We start from the raw sequence: 22,671 nt of genomic DNA on the forward strand, positions 1-22,671 counted from the left end.
CAAAAAGCCATATTTTTTCTTTTGTATTTTGTTATAATGAAACATTTCGAAAATGTTTTGTCAAGTGATTTAACCAATAAAAGCAGAAATCTTGGGCCTGTGTGCGCAGCTCTTATTTCTTCGTAGTATGAGATCGGCAACGATAAAGACCCATAACTTGCTGAGTTTTATTCCGATAGGCTTCAAATTTTCACAGAATATTCTTGAAACGTTTTACTATCAGCAAATAGAAAGAAAATAACAAATGATTTTTTAAAATTGTTAGACCCTATCCGCCGCTTAAGGACTAAAAGCAGTCGGTCAAATTGTGAATTGATCTCGTGACTTGTTCGATTTCTCTCAATACTTCCAGTTGAAATTTTTCGCAAGTTTTTATTTTTCAAGAAAATTGATTTGAAACGTGGAAATAGTATTCTAAAACATACAGTCCTCAACCTTTAAGGGTACCATGAGAATAGAGTTGATTTCATCGAAATATACCTCGGCCAGATCGAGCGTAATTGGGCAATTGTTAAGTGGAAATCGAAGTAGACTGGAAAAGTGACTCTGTGAGTGAGTTTTAAGTAAGAGAAAATTGTGAGATATAATAACCGTTAAAACTGACGAAAAGTCTCCAAAAGAAAAATTCGTTATTTCATCAAAACCGAAAGGAAATATGACTGAAAGGGCCACAAATAAAGATTTTTCTTTGACTGCTCAACTGTTTTATTCCATCAAAATAATTATAAGAATGAGTTGATTTTATACGTCCAGAAATTAAGCGAAACAATCTTTAGCATAACCATCAGACTACCGACATTACGAGCTGAATAACTCTACTTCATGATAGAAAATTTCTTAAAATGAATTGAAATTTAAAGTAAAAAGTATTATAATTCATCCAAGCGATTTAAATAGCAATAACTAATTAAACATAAATAGCGAAATAGCAAGTTTTTTTAGTACACATTTTCATAGCATTCATTGCATGATTTGATGTAAGAAATTTATTTTAAAAGTATTAGACTGAGGAATTGAGTAATTTCAATATTGAAATCTATTTTCATTTACTTAATCATTCAGTCACAAGAGTGTGTTAGATTTGTTTTTCCAATCCATGTAGATTTCCAGGCTGAATCATTTAACTGTTTTTACTAACCTTATAGAATTTGTTTACTTATACTTCCTCTATTTTGGATCACCTGGTCGCAAGATCTACCAGCGAAGTACGAAACAAGACACAGATGAGAAGTAATTCTCCTTGAGAGGCTCGTCGTGTTTTTTTTCTTGCTGAAAACAAAAAAAAACAATACAAACCAGTCCTAACCATGCGGTGGTGGGAGTTATGCAACGCTATTATTTTTAACAATATTCAGTGATGATCGATATCTGAATGAGAGTTTACGTGTTTGGGTCTTGTTCGTCATGAAGCTTGCCTTGCGGGCATTGACGTTGGAGAAGGTCAACCGTGTCAACCAACACAACGGCTTTCGCTATAAATGTATTATTATAGCAATCCTGCACTCATTGACTCTGATAATATTTTAAGAAAGAAACCACGCTATGTGTTTCGAACATATTAATTGTTTCATCTGACAGCAGCTAACAACTTCATGCATCATTTTTATATTTAAAACGGTAAGGATTTTACGCAAGATGATCATGTGGATCGTTGGAGGAAAATGATGAACTTTTAATAACGTGGCTATTATTGGTATTGCGTGTATTTGATAAAAAAATTATATATCCTACAGGTAATTACTACAAATGAGTTTCAGGTAAAAATATTCAAGATGCATAGAGTTCACATTTGTTTTTTAAGACACAATTCCGGTTCACAGATTATGATTTAATATTTTTACTATCGGTTTATGGTTTCGATTTTCTGTTTTCAAGTCATTGTTTTTAGTGTCATCTAAGTGAAAAAATCTAGATTTCACAAACGATTTATTCACAATTTTCCAATCTCAATTATTTTAATTTCGTAAAATTTACCTAACTTTTCTTGCTAAATTATTCAACAACTGTAAACAAGAGAAAATTGTCTTCATTTAAAACAACATGAAACCAGTTCGGAATTACAATTCGTATGATTGTCAATTTCTATGAAGTTTGCAATATGCTGAAACTTATTTGAAAATATTTTTGGCATTAACACCGAAAGTAGATGATGGCTGCAAAATTGGTATTTTATTTTTCTTCATTTACCAATGAGCGCCTTTTAGAGATGTTCCATAAAATAGGCCTAAACCCGCAATCCTTCATGCTAGATGAACTTTTTATTCGTTTTTCCTGTTCTTCTTTCCGTCACATGGCTAGAAAATACTGCTGGGTTACGTGTAAAAAAATTGGCACGATTGTTACTTGTCAATGAAGTAATTAATAATCGATAACAAATTGATAAATAATGGCTGATTTTAATAACTCCGTCAAATCAAAATGGATCAAAGATAGATAATGGAATTACCAAACTATTAGAACACTTTCTTATCACCACGGATGAAATCCCGTTGGGATTAGCACTAGATGAACGTTTTAACTTGGCACATGCTGAGTTCACAGTAGTAGTCGAGATAATAGGATGGCATCCAATTGGAGAATGTGAAGGGACATTATCGGCTGCCAAGGATATTTGTTGATTAGTTAGATTTTCTTAGGAAAAAACATTAATAAAATGTTTCCGGAACAAATCGCAAATATCGAGCGTGGTGGATGCTTCAACGTCATCTAGTGACATAAGAGACGGTAGTCCTGATTCCTTTCTCTGTTCGTTGACAAAGTTCTAGGAGTGTTTGGGGTTGGATAAAATATTAATTTTGATGCGACGTTGAAATGAGCAATAAAGTGCTCTATTCAGGCGTTTGTAGTGATTTTTTGTAATAACGTGATCTGATTAGTAGTGAAGGTCGTTTGGTGATTTTTTTAGCGTTTTAGAGAGGAATTTAATCAATGGTTTACAAAAGGTATTTTTGGGTATGAATTTTGATACAATGTTACAGGTACAAATTTCAACCCGATTTTAAAACTGTCGAACGAAATTCAATTTTAATTAATTGTTTTTTATGCGCCTTCAATTAAAGTCTGTTTATAAAGAGCTTGAGCTTGAGCTTGAGGAGAAGGATATTTGTTAGTAAAAATTTCAGTATTGGTATTATTCGCGCGTGACTCAGTTTGTTCCGGTTTCAAGATGCTCGGATGCACCACTAAACTCACTGACTTCCCGAGTGAACGTTTCAACAATATCCTATATTGAAGTCCCGGGAAATCTTGATTCCCAGCTCTTAGGAAACTGAAGAAAAACTTGCAATACTATCACGTAAAGAATAAAAACTTCCCTATTCTTATAAATGAAAATACGTGATACAAAACAAACGAGTGAACACGATTTAGACAAAATGGGGTAACGGCTCCCTAATTCATCTGAGCTCCTATTTCCATCTCATCCCTTCACCTCATTACTTTCAACATGAATAATATTTTACAACCTACCTGAACCAAACTGTGAAATGTTTTGAAATGATTATAAATGCTATTGTCACACTTTCCCATTGAAAGAAATGGGTTTAAGTTTATCGGTTATCGTTTTTGTCATTTAAAATGAACTCACTTTTCAATTTACGACACATTTTCGTCTCAAGGTTTACAGTTCGTCATGTTTCTGAAAATCTACTAATCGATTCGTCTCAAAACATGATCACTATTTCGCACAATTACACTACCATTGAATGCTGGATGGCTTCATAATTAATAATGTTCACTTACCACTTGTTTAATTAACGATTTAAAACTTAAAAAATTACCCGACAAACAATAAAAGTCGTCAAAAATATGAGATGAAAACTTTTCACTTAGTTCACTTGATTGCGCTTTGTTTTCATCTCATTTGGTTTCGCAAAGTTGCCAAGTTATCTCATCTTGTTACAAAAAATAAATTGTTTTTCTTCTTCAAATTATTATCAAAAAGTATGTTTTTGGTATCCGTGTCATTAGGTTAATTAGATTATTGATATTAATATTTCAATAAAACTGTTTTGGCTTCGAATATTACCAGAAAGAGCGTGTTAAATACTAATGAAATAACCATTGTGGGAAATCTAGTAGCACTGGTTTCATTCCGCTATACGTCAACATAGGGCCGTGAAGTGTGTGTGTTTCATCGGCTGTGCACAGAGATGCCAGATATTTTCATAGAAAATATGTATTCCGTTGCATAGAAAGTCGATATCTGCTATCTGTTTTCACTAATGAAATGATGTTAACAGATAGTTCTTTATATCTCCGTAAGTCATTGCCTCGCTCACGAGAATATTCAATTTAGGAAATCTGTATGAAATCTGCACTTTGATTTTAATCAGTATGCGAACGCAAAAATCTATACAAAACAAATAAATCTGTATAAATGGCATCTCTGGCTCTACACTTTGTTTTAAGAAGGGCTAATGAATGAATAGTAACAATTACATTTTGGTTGTTGTTTAAAGTTCACCAAATGAACTTTACAGTAAAGTTTTAAATTCAAAGCGAAAGGTAACGGAAACGACCGAAAAATTTTTAAACGTTGAAATGATTTCAAACTGGTTCTAAAAATATCGTGTGCTGTCTCATAACATAGTTAGCATTAGGCCGTTTTTAAGAAGAATTCTGACATTTTGAACCTGAGAGTGTAATAGTGGAATATTTTGTTTTGATTGCTGTCGCCATTGCTAATTTATAGGATGAATAAAGGATCAACGATAGGATGGATAAAAATCCATTGAGATGGAATTAGGAGCAGAGTAGTGAACATTTCATAAGTGTTTTTTGCTGTTTTATGGATATTAGTTAAATTTTCAAGAAATGTGAATCAATTCTCAACGTGGAGCAAGGCGAATGAAGCAGTAATATGAAATAGTTATTGTGATTTTAGTGGCTAAATCGGGGTTTTGAGGCGACGTCCTTACAAATGAGATGAAATAGGGAGCCCTTACCCTAGTTGATTCATTGCATTGACGTATTCTAAACAGTTGTTATTAAATCTTTTTAAATCACCAAATAAAGGTCAACAGATTTCACGCGCGTCTTGATTCTTTATTATTTCCGGTTTTTTTATTATTTTAATTATTTATTAAAATTATTAATTGGTTATATTGGTTGATCTGGGCAGCCGGCCACCGAGAAAAATATTAATTTATTGTTTGAAATATTAATATCAAGAAATTTTTTTTACTATCTATTCAATATACCGATATATGTTATCTCTGTTATTAACTTTGTAATATCAACAGATTTGCGCAATAGTTGATTTTCATCATTCAATTTATAATCCTGAAAGACAATCAATAACATGGAAGAAGAAAACATTCCAAATACAACTTTTCTCCGCTAGACAGGAATTGATAAGTTGAATGAAGAGATAATTTAGTAAAATAGAGTAATCAGAAGTGAAACATTGAAATTATCTGATAACTGAAAGGAAAAAGCAACTCCTGCAATGGTCGCCTTTTACGACATGGAAGCAGGAACCCAGTGGATCGATTCTTGGTTCATTTTTTTCCGCTGGATTCCACACGGCATTTAGGCTGGTACTGTCCGGAGAGAGCTAATAGCTATTATCAATCTTCTAGTGGACCCCAGCTCCTTCAATCAAAGTCTGTTTATAAAGATATGAAAAATAGATAACAAAAAACCCTATTTTCAGTTGAGTTTTTTCTCATTATTTTAAATTCATATATCATGAGAATTATAATATCACAATCGATGTTCAATCCCTATATTATTTTCTTCGTGTTTATGATAGTGCATAGAACAAAAATGATTATTCTGCCATTCACTATTTTCGCCAAAAGAAAGTTTCGCCAAAAAAAGTAGTTTTGAAAAAAGTAATATACAGGTTTATTTATACACATAAAGTAATTTTGGATTTTACAGATGACATAATTCTACAAACGATACAATTCATAATCACAGAACTTGTCAAATGACGTAATATTCCATTCGTACAGAATTTTACAGTTCCGAGTATAATTTGCTCTCGGCTACCAAGTGCCGCTGTTTGGATTTATATGCATCAATTATTCATCAAGCAGATATGTGCTTTTGTGCCTCAGTCGATTAACTGCAGTGCTTGCTTTGTAATCTTATGTTTCTCGGTTCAAGTCACGCTGTTGCTATCCATCTTTTGGTTTTTATTTCCTTCGATTTCAAGCCATGTAATTTTCAAATCACACAATGTTTTTGAATACAAATTTGTGTGAAATATGACGCTCCATTTATGTGCATCTTATAAGATGTAAAATCACAAGAATTTTTCGAACTATATACAAATGATAGTTAGTTCAATGTTTATGTTATAAACAAACACTGCTGTCACCTTGTTTTAACCAGTATAACATAAAAAAACATGTCCGTGCTCTTGTTGCAACATAGTTTGGACTTAGTCGTATCAGAACTAGTTGCGGATTGCTACTTGGGCGAGCCCCCACCACGAAATTTGGCGATTGATTTTAGGTTTTCACTTTCGAAATTTACACTTCTCTAAGTGTTTACTTCTATTATTTTTCTACTCAATCTTGATCTTAATTTTGATCGACTTGTTCTACGACATTCTAGCGACTGCCCCAGTTCATTCGCTTTTTTCATTGTCCAGGACTTATGACCGTTGTGTTCCAATCCCATTTAATTTTAAAATTACATTATCAACATAAAATGTATATAAATTGACATTCGTTTGGCATGATATCCAGGTTTCCCATTGCTAAAGTAAACAAAATCATGGAACTCCTTAATTAGACCGTTAGTTATAAGTATTTATCCGACTTCGTTCCATATTTATCACACAAGCCTGTGTACACGAGTTAATGAAATGAAGTGAATAACAAAATAGTGTTGCATTGTCGAACACGTTGACCAAAGTTTTCGATACACATTTAGATGCAGGCACTTACTTTGCAGGCTTCTGTTCTACGGAACTGGGTGTTATGTTCCGTGTGGAGTAAGGATAGTGATGCAATAAAAATAATTTTATTACGAGAACGCATCGTTGGTAACTGTAGGAACTGTAATCAAACAGTAGCCTTATACAATATCATTCAAAAATAAGACTTATGCAGCTATAACTTGGCTCTTCTATTCGTCATAAAAAAAGTTCGTTGCTTTGTGTTTCGGTTCAGTAGAAATCCTGAAGCCATAAAGAGTTATTTACAAATATTGTAATACCAAATTTCCCACACTTACTACTCTTACCATACTAAAGAAGTTATTCATTCATATTTCAGTTATGCCAATATTTGGTAATAGCTTTGAAGCAATAAAAAAATACTCTTTTCAAATAGATTCAAATTGATTTAATGTCAGTTTCATTAAAAAATCTATTAAATTGACAACAAATAAATAACATAATTGTATCTGAAAGCAACTGAAAATATTTCTCAAAGAAATCCAGAAGACATGCAACTGGTGGTTTCGCGAACAGTTATTAAATAGCACCTCACCGAATGAACATAATAAACCAGACAACCGACACGCTCGTATCATAAATATTTCCCCCAATAAAACTAACCTTCCTCAAAGCATTTAAAAACATATGGACGTGACGAAACGAAAGCTACAGCCGCGTGCTTTTGCATCACATGAAGACATTTAACCGCATTGTTATCGCGCAACATAAATTTGTATCGTACGACCCTTCCGAGCTTTGTTGCACATCAACGTTAGATATGCTTTTTTAACGATGACCATGAGCTTTTCAGGCGCGCCTTTCGTTATTCTTGTAGATGTAGCTCTGGTCGAGGGATAAAGTCGATGTTCATATCTAGAGATAAAAAAATGTTATTCTGGCTGCATTACGTTGTATTTCTCGCATGTTTTTCAATGAAATAATAATATTGTTTCATTGAAAAACATGCAATAATATCAATTAAAAAAAATTAACTATAAATTCCATTATTACGAGCTAGTTTACTTCCTTCGCCCTGATGTTTTTCGATTCGACTATCAGTGCACAATCATTTGCCATTGAGATGAAACCAGTCAGTACCACCTGGAAAGAGATTCAAATATCGAACCACTCGAATATCGGCTCTCCATGTACGAAGCTATCATTGTCTAACACTCTTTGTCTTCTCAGCAGGAAGTATTACCCATCCATCTTAATAGATTTCGTGACTAAATAAATAAAAAAACGAAAAGATGTGTGCTCACAGTTCTGTTATCTGAATGAATTCAGTAGAAAATAAAGCAAATATTACCGACAAAAACATTTACGTCACGCGATGTCCGGATGGTGTGTCGAGGTAAAAAATTTCAAATAATAACTGATGTCCCTTTCTCAAGAGAAAAATAGTTTACAAAAAAAACTTAGCTATTATCATACAACCATCATTTTAGTTAGTGCAATGCATTTTCAGAATCAAAAACAATCTGGGCAACCGTTTTTCAAGCCTAAATAATTAACAACTCTGGTAGCTGGTAGCCTGTGTTTGAAAGTATTTTGATGCGAATTTCCACTTCTTTCAAACACTGACATGCTTCACAGCAATAATATTTGTGAAGTCAAAATCAGATATGAAACTGTTAAAATAAACATATTGAACACAGTCAGACAGTATTCAATAATCATGTTGTAACAATTATGAAACATGCTAATTTTAACAAGTATGACTAATTTAAAAAATTGCTACTTAGGGTATATGTAACACTTTTAGACTTGCTTAGCTCTTGGATTATTTTGGGATCGTGATGCATATCATTGGACGTAAAAAAATTAGCATTAATCGCAGAAGCATGCGTGCATGGCTGCCACATTTAAATCTATATTTTTCAGATGAAAGTTTATGCAATCACTTGAAAAATTGACTGAAAATAGGTCCGGCTGGTTAAGTGTTCTATACCATTCGACACAGTTCATCGAACTGAGCAATGCCTGTGTATGTATGTATGTGTGTGAGTATGTGTCAAATAATGTCACTCATAAAATAAAAAATCTCATAGTCCCATAGGTTGCTATTGAATTCCATCATGCTTTCATAGGGTAAAGTGTGTTTAAAATAGCACACCGTCGTTTAGAGCGACGATGCAAAAGAGGGTAAAATTCTTCTAGAATTGGCTCAAAACTGATTAAATTTGTAGGCTATATTCGTTACTTACTAAACGAACCGACTTCGGCTATACCGGTTCCATAAGTACCGGAAATAGGAATAAAACTCTAAAACGAGACTCACTCAATTTTATCAGAGATGTTTTGATCGATTTCCACAAACTTAGGCTCAAATGAAAGTTCCTATCTCAGGTTGCTGTTTAATTTCATCCGGGTCCGACTTCCGGTTGAAGAACTATAGGGTAAAGTGTGTTTAATCAATTAGTGCGACAATGCAAGATAAAGGAAATTTCTTACTAACTTGACATAACTGTTTACAAATTGAAAAGGTTATGTTTGTTTATACCCAAAGAAAGCTACTTATGTTATTCAAGATCGAAAATTTCGTGACAGAATCTTCTAGTGATACTTTTGAAAATATAAGTAGCATGAGATTGATGGATTAAAAAAGTTTTTTTTTTATTTGACAATGTATTTAATAAGGTACACTCTCAATTAATACTCAAAGCCATATGTAATAATTCAAGTTTGATTTTGTGAGGTTTTGAAGTGTGGCGTTATAACAGTCTTTCCATATTTGTTCTATTATCTGATTCAACATATTAACACACTAATCTAACAATATACTCGTTTACCAGTAACCCATTTTATTAGAAAATAAAACTAACTGTACATTGATAATTTCGCTAGAAAAACAGTTTATAACACAACTCACTAGACCCATTTTTTTTGGTCGAATATTTTCACCACCAGAAAAAGTTGATTGTAATAATCTTCCTCTACGAGATTGTCACTGCTAAAAAGCTCCACATCCTGTTCACTCTGCTCAGGTATTGATTCCTTTTTGGCTAATACAACTCTCAGCATCATTAGTATGTGGAATATCTCCCGCGGTGCGATGCGATTAACTTCAGCCTGGAAACTGCGAACAAAATGAAAGACAATCAGTAAATGATATAATTATGTTTCGGAAACGGTGCGTAGGCTACCTTTGATAAGTATACTGACTCAAATTAGGAATTTTTAGCTTTGCCAAATTGGACTGCAGATGCTTGAAATAAAACTCCAAATAATCGTCCATACTATTTTTCAAATCAGGATCGTTGGTACTTGTGAGCAGGAAAAACAAAACGTCTCTTACTAAAGAATTTCTTTGAGTTAATTGAAAATCTACAAATTTTAGTCCTACTGGTCTTTTGCTATCGTCTGAAATAGAATATAATAATTAGTCCCCAGCTCTGTAAAGAATACTTTAGTTTTAATATGTCAGTATTACCATACTTTATCATCATATTGTTGACCCACAAATCATTATGCAGTATCGAAAAATATTCCGTCAATTCATCCGGTGTCAACTTCGCTTGACGATGACGGCAAACGTTTACTAAAGCTGTAACCCGTTCCACCAGTTGCACTTCTACTCCAGCTTTGACTAAATCTGTTCGCGTTACGTTCACCATCCTTTCGACGGTCTGAGCTCCCAAACCAGCAGCACTATTGAATTTGATCAGGAACTTTTTCAGATTTGACTCATAAATATCCGGTTTCTGATATCGTAATGCTATTGGAATGGCATGAAATAAAGAAAGTTTCTAAAATAAAACATCAGTTAGAGCTTTTCCAGGTACAATTCTAAATCAAAACAAATCAACCAACCATTAAGATGAACTCAGCCTGTTCACGGGTAAAGCCTTTCCGCCGATTTTCGGTGATATAACCAGCAAACTTCAAATTTTCTAGCAAAATCACCCCATCCGCATCGACTTTCTTGCAGTTTGGATCCAGCGAAACTCGTGTGTTGTAACAGCGACAGAAGACGTCAACTATTTCCGCTTCCGGAAACCCCACTTCTCGCTGCAGATCAACCATCGTGGGAACAATATGCGAGTAAACGGCCGCCTCTTTTACGAACGTTGTATCAATCTGGAATACCTCCCAAAACTCCTCACTGGCTGGTATCATTTTAGCCACCAACGGTAGTTTCTTCGTCTACTTCCGGAAGATGGAGAGGAATGGCACGTTGCAATTGAAGAGACAAGATGAAAAGAGGCTAATCAAAGAGTTATATACCTTCCAGCGGCAACTGTTCTTGCTGGCGAATGTTCCACAAAGTACAATAATTGAATTAAAATTACCGCAAATCGGTAATTACACGTTTTATTGGTCAGAACTCTGACATTTTTAATTTTATTACTTACCGTTCTAGTCTATTCCTTGCAGACCCTTTTAATAAACATCTGTTCAAAATTTCATAGCGTTTGCTCAATATTACGCGTTATAGAACTTCCATTACCAAGACCAGCAATTGCTGTCGAGATGACTTCCCTCCCCTGTTTTTCGTATTCGAATCTCAAGAAAATTATATAAACAAATAAAACTTATCTAATGGCTGTGCGAAATGCAAACTGCGTACCTTTCATATAACCGCCAAAAAAATCTGCGACAAATTATATGATTTTATTACGATTACGACCCACAAGGAAGAAGCCCCCCTGAATCTAGGAGATTTGTCTGTGAAAAAATATTCATCGTAATAGCGCAAAAATGACTATTTGATTGTGGTGACTACGATTTCATAGTTAGTATGTGAACGAAGAATTTCGCAGTTTTTGTACGTTTATTTATTTTAGCCGAAAAATCAGTACGCAAAAATCCATTTTTTCGAGGAAAACATTACCAATCACACCACATTGAAAAAATATTCATCCAACAATGCAAACCCGTTCTCGAGGAAAAATTAGGTCACCTTAAAATTTCAAACCCGATGTTTCCAAGAGGTTTCCCAAACGAAATGAGAAAAATTATTTTTGCTGAAGGACAGAGATGTCCACCTTTTCTGCGTGACGAAGAGCAAGTATAATTTCTCCCCTCGCACTGACAACATCAACGAGAGCTCTTCTCTTTCACACATATACACCACTGTTATATAAAGTGTGCACGCATCACGAGAGCAAGTGTTTATTCTCTTTCAACTCTGCCACTGGATCACATAAAATGTGCTAGAGCAGAGCTCTTAAATTCTCTAGGGTGGATGAAGATATTTTCTCCGAAGTGTGCACACCGGGCTCTGGTGTACGCTTCGCATAAGAGAAGCGTTGGGCACGCATATTCAGCAAAGGCGCAATTTATCGTTAGAATTTAGTTTTTTCTTGCTGCGAAGAAGATTGTCATAGCAAGGCCATCGTTACCTTCTATAAATTTAAAAATTAAATCACAGAAGTGTTCGCTCACTAGCCCGCACCAGTGGTCACTTAGGTGTATTGAGGCGAGAGCGCGTGAGAGCGATTCATGCGAAGAAAATGTGTTTCACTCGCGCCAGCTGCTTTAACCACAAGCACACACTAAAATTCTGTCCATTCGACACTGAGAAGAAGTGCGATTTCCTTTTTGTGAGATGTACGCTTCTTGCATCCCCTGTGTAGACAAGAATCTTCCACCAGCGTGTATCACTCTAGTGAAATGCCATCACTGCTGAAGGAGCTCCTACCCGGAAAATTTCAAAATTGCAAATGACAGAATTTCAAGCCTTACCTAAATAATTCTCTAGCAACACGGTTAGTAGCATACAAGAATTAGCCATTATCGTTAGAACACAGGTGATATCGCGGAAGATGAGATCGTGGCCTCGTTTAATGTGACCGCTTTTTTAGTAGCGTACCAGTCAAAGAAGCCATCATTCTATTAGAAGATTTGTTATTCTAAAAAAAAGCAATAGTTCTTTGAAAAGCAAAAATCTGACTATCTAAAACTAATTCGACTTTGCATGGAAGAAATTTATTTTACTTTTCAATGGAATATTAGCAGATACATGATGATATTTTAGTATATTCCCGAATCATTTGTCCAACCATCAATGTCATCCACAAAATTAGACGTAGCTTCTTTTAAATCAATGAAAAAACTCATCATCTCTACTAAACTCAATGAAATGCAATGGCTATTAAAAAAAAAACTACTTCAACTGAAACGACGCGACGATTTTCTCGAGACCAGCACAAAACAATACTAGGTACATGAATCTACTTGTCATGGAGAAGACGGTAGCATTTTGATGAGCACCTTAACAGCGATGTAGCGGAAAACGAAAGTTATGGCGCGGTAACGAACTTGGGAACACTCTCAAATTCTATGCCATCAACTTTCACCGATTGCAAACAAATTCGTGGGACAATATCCGGCAGGATTCATTGGCGAATGTGCTACCACAGACCAACACATCACTTATTCATCGATTTCAAATCAGCCTACGACACAATCGATCGAGATCAGCTATGTAAAATTATGCATGACTACAGATTCCCGCACAACCTTTGGAGTGTGTAATAAGAAGAGCCAGGCGGATCGAGCTTGGCATCAATGTGTTAAAGACAATGTACATTAGGGTGGGACAAAATATTGATTTCAGCTCCACTAAACTTTTCGTGTTCCTTTTGGGTCCCATAAGCACCATGCAAAGTTTTAGCTCGATAGGAGGAACTATATTTTCGCGCCCGTGGTTCAAAGTATGTATGGGATTTAGTATGGGAAAACTAACTTTTAACAAAAAAAATCATCTGGGGGTCACCCTATATACTCAAAAAATCAGCGGGCATGTAATTTTTGTAGGAAATTTAATGAGGAAGAAAACCTTCGAAGACTGTAACATAATCCGACATCTGTAAAAAATGTTATTAAAGAAAAACCGACACAAGGTCCGAACGATGGCTCATTCCTTAATGTATCTAGCACCACTGCTGTTAATGGTGGTAATATAATTTTACTTTCTTTTATTATGCTACAACGATTGATCTGAGTTGTTTGATGTCTTCACAATAGTTGCTCGGTGTAGTTTGAAGATTTTTTTAAACTTAAAAACCATGTTCCAAAACTCACTGTAAAGATACACAAAAAACTAACTTTTTTATTTGAAGAAATACAACTTTGAAATCTTCCACAATATTGTTGATAAACTCAAATACAATAACTTTGTCGAAGACATAAACTATCTGCCTCATATGGTTTAGAAGATATGGACGATAGAAAAATAAGAAAAAGAAAAACTTGGAATCAATGTTTTTTTCATAGTATTAAATGAAATCATCCATATCTTCTAAACCATATGAGGCAGATAGTTTATGTCTTCGACAAAGTTATTGTATTTGAGTTTATCAACAATATTGTGGAAGGTTTCAAAGTTGTATTTCTTCAAATAAAAAAGTTAGTTTTTTGTGTATCTTTACAGTGAGTTTTGGAACATGGTTTTTAAGTTTAAAAAAATCTTCAAACTACACCGAGCAACTATTGTGAAGACATCAAACAACTCAGATCAATCGTTGTAGCATAATAAAAGAAAGTAAAATTATATTACCACCATTAACAGCAGTGGTGCTAGATACATTAAGGAATGAGCCATCGTTCGGACCTTGTGTCGGGTTTTCTTTAATAACATTTTTTACAGATGTCGGATTATGTTACAGTCTTCGAAGGTTTTCTTCCTCATTAAATTTCCTACAAAAATTACATGCCCGCTGATTTTTTGAGTATATAGGGTGACCCCCAGATGATTTTTTTGTTAAAAGTTAGTTTTCCCATACTAAATCCCATACATACTTTGAACCGCGGGCGCGAAAATATAGTTCCTCCTATCGAGCTAAAACTTTGCATGGTGCTTATGGGACCCAAAAGGAACACGAAAAGTTTAGTGGAGCTGAAATCAATATTTTGTCCCACCCTAATGTACATGCAAGGCAGAGATGATAATTTCAACCACCCATTACGAGTTCTGATTGGCGGTGATGAACTAGAAATGGTCGACCAGTTCGTTCGCTTGAGTTTACTAGTGATTGGCGATAATGATACCAGCAGAGAACTTCGGCGATAATGATACCAGCAGAGACTTCGCAGAACGCTTCAATCGAACAAAGCTCACCGTCTTACGAACCATCTAATAAATTCTAATTAGACTTGTTACACTATACGGACATGAGTCCTGAACAATACTTGTGGAGGATCACCGTGCACTGGGTATTTTCAAACGACGAAGTGCGGATGGAAGACGGTACATGGAGAAGGTGAATGAACCATGAGCTGTATCAGTTGCTGAGAGGACCAACCCTCATCCAAACGGTCAAGATCGGGCAGTTACGGTGGGCCAAGCATGTTTATAGAATATCGAAGAACAAGCCGGTCAAAATGGTACATGACAATGATCATATCAGTATAAGAAAAAGATGCGCGAAGACACGAAGATGGATCGATCGAGTTGAGGACGATCTGCGGACCTTACGCAACTACCGAAGCTGGCAGTGAACAGAAATAAATCGAATTGAATGGAGACACTTCCTATATACAACAGAGACCCGCGTGACCTACGACTAAAAGAGTAAGAGTACACTAATTCCAATTCCAAAAACCGTAGATTTGATTATTTGTTTTTTTTTTGTTTAAATAAAACTGTTACTTCATAAAAAACTGAAATCTAAAAACCAGCTCAAAGTTACGAAAAGGGTCTAGTCATCCTTGATAAAACACATTGGATGACAAGTTGAAATTAGAACACTTAGAGCAAATTCAGCAGCTACCCACATTATCAGATCCGAATGGATTCCGAATCAATTCCGAATCGGCGAAAAAATTTTCATTTGGATTTCCATGTGAAAATCTTGTGGAATTCCGAATCAATTCCAACTCCAGTGCAACAATCGATTTCGAATGATGTTCGCCTACAACCGGTTGATTCGGAAATCATTCGGAATTTAGTGAGAAGATGCGGACTGAATTGTCAATTCGTCTTCTTCTTCTTCTTCTTATTTCCCGATTTTGCACGTTTTCGTGCTGATTTTCAGTTTATTTTTAAACCAAAACATTATATAACTGAATATACAAATTTAAATCTTCATGTTTTTCGGATATACAAAACTAGTAAATAGCCAGTTCTTCTTAGATTCCCAACATAAACTGTTGAAATTCGCTGGAAATTAACAAAACGGCCTACCTTAGTCAGCATCATCCATTCCTCTAGCTGGAGTGTAGTGAAATGGCTTAAGGCGCCTAAATTTTACACTAACACATTCATAAAATGAGCGAATATTCAATGACATTTATAATGTCAATCAGGTTGATCGAGCAGCCAACTAAGGCGATAATTCTAGCACTGGACCGATCGACCACTAAAAAATCATGCAGTCGAGTAAGAATTCATAGCTCATTCCGTCATTTCGATAATGTGGGTAGAAGCTCTATATGGAAGATCTATAATAGAGCAGAAACTGGAACAAACGTTTCCGCAGCAAGCCGTTCTAGTTTTATTTATTCCACCAGTTCTTCTGTCAAATTTAAAACTGGTCTACGATGCCGTTCTATTTTTTGTATATTTCTAAGGTGTATTTGAAACACGAGTAAAACACTGCTGGGGCTGCCAGTTTTTCTTGTTATAAAATCCATATTTAAATTTTGTAGCTGACATAAATTATGCATCTAGAACTATAACACTCCTGAACTTGCCCTTTGGAGACGCATTGTCTGGTAGGCAAATTAATCTAAGTTTAAAAAAAACAATAATAAATTAAATTTATCTATTTTTAAAACAACGATAATACTAAAGAAGTGCTGGTAACACCACTCATAAACACTTTCACTACAAATAAAGCTTAAGAAAAAGTGTATTTGAAACACGAGTAAAACACTGCTGGGGCTGCCAGTTTTTCTTGTTATAAAATCCATATTTAAATTTTGTAGCTGACATAAATTATGCATCTAGAACTATAACACTCCTGAACTTGCCCTTTGGAGACGCATTGTCTGGTAGGCAAATTAATCTAAGTTTAAAAAAAACAATAATAAATTAAATTTATCTATTTTTAAAACAACGATAATACTAAAGAAGTGCTGGTAACACCACTCATAAACACTTTCACTACAAATAAAGCTTAAGAAAAAGTTCTTTTAAATTCCGAAAATGTGATTTGTAGTAAACACTTAAGATCGTTAGAAGACATTTTTAACTAAACTGAGTTGGAAAACATGAGCATTGGATGAAATCTATGCACGCAGCGACTGATTTGAAGGGGAAGAATCCATAGAGATGAATACGGATCAAATTAGAAAAGGTATTACTGATATATGCTGAAGTAACTCATTTTATCGACGTAGATCATAATAGTGCTAGAGCTATATAATTCAAAGTGGTATAAAATACTGTACTGCTCGATATGATGACGAGTTGAAGAGATTAGTAAATCCGACTAGTTTTTCAACTCTACGGAATTTTCGATGGTATCAATGACGATGCTAACAATTTATCATACACCACAACTGAGCGAAGGAGACGTTATCGTGTAGTTTACGACAGGGATTGAAGATCTGAAGACTGGTTAATTATTTTATGGAACGACAGTCAATACTCCCGTGAATTGTTCAATGAATGATTTTTGTTAACTTTCAAACTTTAAATTTGCTCACAAAATAGTTTTTTTACTGACAACCTGTTCCATTTTTTTTAAATTTTTCTAAAATAAATGATTTTTCAACTCTCATCGGAAACCGTGTTAAATGCGAAAACCGGGTAAATAAAAAACGTGTTAATTTCGGAATCCATGTAAAAAAGACGTGTATAAAAAACCATGCGAAAAAAGACCGTGTAAAAAGAGACCTTAGTGTAATCTAGTACGCGCACACATCCCAAAATAAGTGAAGACTCTAGGTGTTCGGAGTAACTGAATTATTGCTCAATTTAATCTAATCTACGACTCCGTTCAGCTAATATAGCAACATAACATCGTGATAAACCAAGCCGCTAGCAGATAAGAGACCGCTGCGTGACACACGCACATATTCTCCCATACAGTTAGACATGCATATGTATACCTAGCTCTTAAATGCATTGATTATGTTCTTGCTATTTATTTTCATAGACAGTGGTGTCCGGAGATCATAAATAAGATAAATAAGGTTTGCCGCCCCCATCGTTGGTTTGGTGAGCAAAAAAAAAGTCCGTCCTCCTACAAACGTTGCGCCCGGGGCGAGTTCCCCCTTCGAAACCAGCTCCTGAATCCATAATTAAAAATCAGCTTCCGAGTCAGAGTTTTGATTTTTGAATCTGTAATCTAGAACTGAATTAATTCAGAAACTAAGTTCTAAAACCTGAAATTAAGTTCAGAATTTAGGTGGATCAGAACCCAGGTTCTGAATTCAGTTCCGAAATTCAGTTTTAGGATTTTGTTCGAGAATTCAAACTCAGTTCCCGAGTCCAGATCCAGTATTCAAAAGCTGAATGCGATTACTGATAATCTGTTGTTGCTGCTTCTGGTTAATAAGGCAACTGTTCGACACGACGTCTGAAAAGCGAATGACAGCGCGACTTGAGTGTTTGAGGTTTTATACTACACACAGAAAAAATAATGAAATCTACACAACATGTAATTCCATGATACTTTGAAAGAGACATTAATTGAATCAAAATTTTGATTGAAAACCATCATCGATGTAAAAGTAAATTAAAATGCCTTGATTTTTCAATGAATTCTACAACATATTTTAATTTACGCTTAGTTTTGCTTTAAAAATATATTGAAAAATAAAGAGCTGAGGAGTAACATTATAGTCAATTTCCTGCCTCAAATATGTGCATTTAAACAGATGTAAAAATTTTTATCTGTGCACAGATAAAAATATTTTGTGAATTTTAATCTATTTTCATGCGCATATTTGGAACACGCAATTGAACGGAAAGTTACTCTATAGTTATTCATTTTTTAATATGCTTTGAAACCAAAACTAAGCGTAAATTGAAATATGTTGTATAATTCATTGGCATTCTAATTTACTTTTTTTTTATTTAGTTTTCAATCAAACTTTTGATTCAATTGAAGTCTATTTCAAAGTATCGTTGAATTACATGTCGTGTACGTTTCATTATTTTTCTCTGTGTAATACGAAGGAGCTAAATTCTAAAGGTGAATCTGATTTGAGGAATTACAAAATGGATGTAAAGGTTAAGTATATGTTTGTGACAAATCCAAAAAACTTTTCATTCTGTGGTTTGAAAAATCAAATTGGTGTCAAAAAATCGCTCATACATCGAAGCGTAGACAGGGTTCGAAAATGTACAGGACAATAACTGTTCCTTATCGCAACGACAAGCAAATGATAACGGGTGAACAAATAAATGACAGTTGTTTCGGTAGGCAGTAGACAACAAATGCCATATACATTCTCTTGTATCAGCTCAAACTAGAAAAAAATACTTTCTGCTAATCTTGTCTTAGATTTCTTCTTATTTCATTAACAATTATTTACAGACTCAATCAAAATCGGACGATTTTTTCCGAATACAAGAAGGCCTCATTTCGTGATTTCACAAAAAACCCTCTTAGAAAAAAAAACGTTCAACGGTGGTCCTTCGTTGGTCCAATACGTTGGATCTATGGTCCAATGAACGTCCAATCAATCGTTCATCGGGATGCCAACACGGGACCTTCGTTTTCCGATTTTGGAACAGACCGTTGAACCGAATGCTATTTTTTGAGTCATTTTTAATATGAGGAGTTGGACTAGTTTTACTGGAGAATTTCCACTTATTGTTTTTAAACTAACACTACATACCTGTACAATTATTCTACTTCACGTAGAATAACAACAAATTTTCTATTTTTACAAGAGGAAAACAACAAACCGACCTAGCAAACTGAACGAATATTTCGTGTAGTATGTCGTTCAACAAGCGCTCAAGGACCAACAAAATAGAACTGCTTGCTGAGAGGGAAGTTAAACACTTTGAAGTACAACGTTCATTTAACGAAATGAATATATAAGTTTTAGACATTCAAGAATCAGAAGCAGCCAGTGGCAAAAACACAAGTGTCTTGGCTCGCAATTTGTTATTTCGTTATTTATACATATATCTACTGGAATATTGGTTATTTATTGCCGATCACTAAGATTCTCTTCGGATTAAACATTGTTCGACAGTCGATAATCAACCGACACTATACCGAATGCCTTATTTTATTCCCTGTTCTAATACGCAATTGCATAAACCGCACTATGTATTCAGCATCGACTACGAATCCTACCTCATTAGCAGCATTACTAATATCCACCATCACTGCTAACATAGTACTTCCATAGTTATCACCAGGAGCAGTCAAAAAAGATGCCTGATAACCCAGCACATTAGTTCCCGGTTCCAGTACTGGCTCCAAAAGTTCTTTTAAATTTCGAATTAATGGTGGTTGAATCATGTTGGCAAAAAATTTCGTCCACTTGTTGAATACGAGTACGACACTTAAGCACCTTTTTGCTTTCAAGAAACTAAATCGGGAATAATTCACGTTCGTTCGTTCGTTCGTTCTCTTCAGTCTAGAGGAGTTTCTCATAAAAATGCATCCGAACCGATCGAGATCAAGACAGTGACTGACAATAAAGATATGACGCTGCCTCCACTTCTACTGGACTGCCCTTGCCTTTATCACTCAAGTGTGCTTTTTGATACAAACGAACAAGATTGACGCTTCAAATCTGCTTTTCTGATTCCTTCGCGTTTCATCAACTTAGATTTGGTGATAAAAACTTATGTAACACACCTGATGGTGTATCAAAATACCTGATTCATAAAAACTCTACCGAAATAATATTATAACATTTTCCTGAACAAACATCATATTCATCTAGCACAGGGGTTCCCAAAACATTTTGGGTCATGGACCCCTTCACTAAAATTAATCTCAGACCCCCATCAACAAATTCCTTTGAAATTCAATTTCTTGCTTTTTAAATATTGTTGTAAAATACTTACCAATTTCTGCGGATTGTCAAATAAACACAACTTTTTAAGCATAAATATTTCAAATAACAACTTATATCAAACAATAGGGAGTCTGTTTCTAGACCTCGACGACCCCCATAGTCAGTTTTCATTTAAGTCGACCCCCGCAAAAAGGATATCGACCCCAAGGGGTCTGAATCGTCCACTTTGGGAACCCCTGATCTAGCAGTAGGGTAATAATTTTTAGCAAACATCACCGTATGATCTACCATTTCATACATCTTCCGAATAAAAGTAAAACTTGTGATACTAATTACTTAAAGCATAAGGCCTGTTCTAAGCTTTGACTTCTTGTTTTGAAACACAATAACGTACAAAATGCGCATATATGCCAGATGGGTTCCATTTCACTGAAAACCAATTGCATGGGACGAAAATAATGTGCTCGTTTACGTACTCCTCAATTTATGAATAAAATTTATGTATTTGAAAACGCAAATGTACTCGACACAAGCAGGATCGAAACCACACAGTTATTGGGTCACGATAGTGTATAATCAATAAATCACTAGGCTACGACGCAGTATCAAAAGTCTATTGAATTATCTAGTCTTGTTTTTATGTGGAACACATCTATGTTTTCTATATAGGGGTGTAAATTAGAAATTCAAAGGTAAATAAACGTAGAAATGTGGTTAGGTTTTATACACTTTCTGCTCAGTCAATTTTGTATCAATTATTAAAATTAAAATTAAAATTAAAATTCACCTTTTGATTGGAATTTTCTAAGTTTCGATTTGAATGTATCAAGCTTCGTATTTTTAATTATATATGATTGAAATTTTCAATAATAACGAGCAGTTTCATATTTTGTCTGCTAAAAATCTAAGACAATATGCTGGCTTACTGGATTTCCCTAACGGAGACGATGGGTTCGAAGGAGTGATTGATTTATCAGCTGGGAAGCATCACTGTGATTGATCAGTAAAAGCAGAACCGAAACTGTGGAGGCGCGCGAATCTATAAATATAAGCAAACTATTTGTTCTATTACTGAAGTATCCGTTTTCAAGGTCGATTGTGAGCTTGCCCGGAAAGTCAACAAGAGTTTAGAGACTGCGTATTGTGATATAACAGAAACGGTTTTGTTGGATAGTGCTTTTTCCTGAAGGAGGTTTTTTGCACTCTATCAGAACGAATATCCATCGATTGACCAGGCCTTGGCGGCCGTTCACCGCTCGAGAGCTCGTTGTTTGCGTATTGCCTTAGGTTGTATGCAGTCAACTCATACGATGAGTCTCGAAGTGCTAGCGGGCGTCTTACCGTTGAAAAATTGATTCTGGGACCTCTCATATCGACTGCTTATCCGATGCGATATCTTGAATCCGATGGTGATTGAAAACTTCTAAAAGCTTGTCGAGCACAATTCTCAGACTCGATTTATGTCCTTGTATTTTGATTACATGGCTCAGAATATATACTTCTTCGTTTGTTCCCAACCGTATATATACTTCTTGAATACTTCTAATTCGACTGTTTTTCGACACATCCATGAGAGAAGAGATTCGTGGAATTACGGATCACTTACATAGTGATCCGGCTTCAGATTACGTTGCAGAATTAGCTGCTATTCAGTATAGCCTTGAAATCATTGAAACCCTACCCAAAGACCATTACTTCGTTGTCACGGACAGTCTAAGTTCAATAGAGGCCCTCCGGGCGATGAAGCCAGAAAAGCATCCCGCATATTCCCTGGGGAAAATACGTAACAGTTGAACGCTTTATCTGGACGGTCTAATTTAATATCGTTAGCCTGGGTCCCTTCGCATTGTTCCATTCGGGGTAATGAAAAGGCAAACTAATTGGCTAAGTTTTTT

The 22,671-nt window shown here is 35.0% G+C and overlaps 1 protein-coding gene across 1 annotated transcript; it reads right to left on the reverse strand.

Annotated features, from left to right (window-relative positions):
- Window positions 1-9,486: 9,486 nt before the first annotated feature.
- On the reverse strand, window positions 9,487-20,458 carry LOC131430686 (uncharacterized). The gene is made up of 5 exons (XM_058595840.1): window positions 20,104-20,458; window positions 10,709-11,041; window positions 10,329-10,644; window positions 10,042-10,258; window positions 9,487-9,974 (listed from the first exon to the last, which is right to left on the reverse strand). The coding sequence occupies exons 1-5, from the start codon at window positions 20,404-20,406 to the stop codon at window positions 9,767-9,769; spliced, it is 1,377 nt and encodes a 458-aa protein (XP_058451823.1). The 5' UTR covers window positions 20,407-20,458; the 3' UTR covers window positions 9,487-9,766.
- Window positions 20,459-22,671: the final 2,213 nt, after the last annotated feature.

The sequence above is a fragment of the Malaya genurostris genome, chromosome 2, assembly GCF_030247185.1.
Source record: "Malaya genurostris strain Urasoe2022 chromosome 2, Malgen_1.1, whole genome shotgun sequence".
NCBI lineage: Eukaryota > Metazoa > Arthropoda > Insecta > Diptera > Culicidae > Malaya > Malaya genurostris.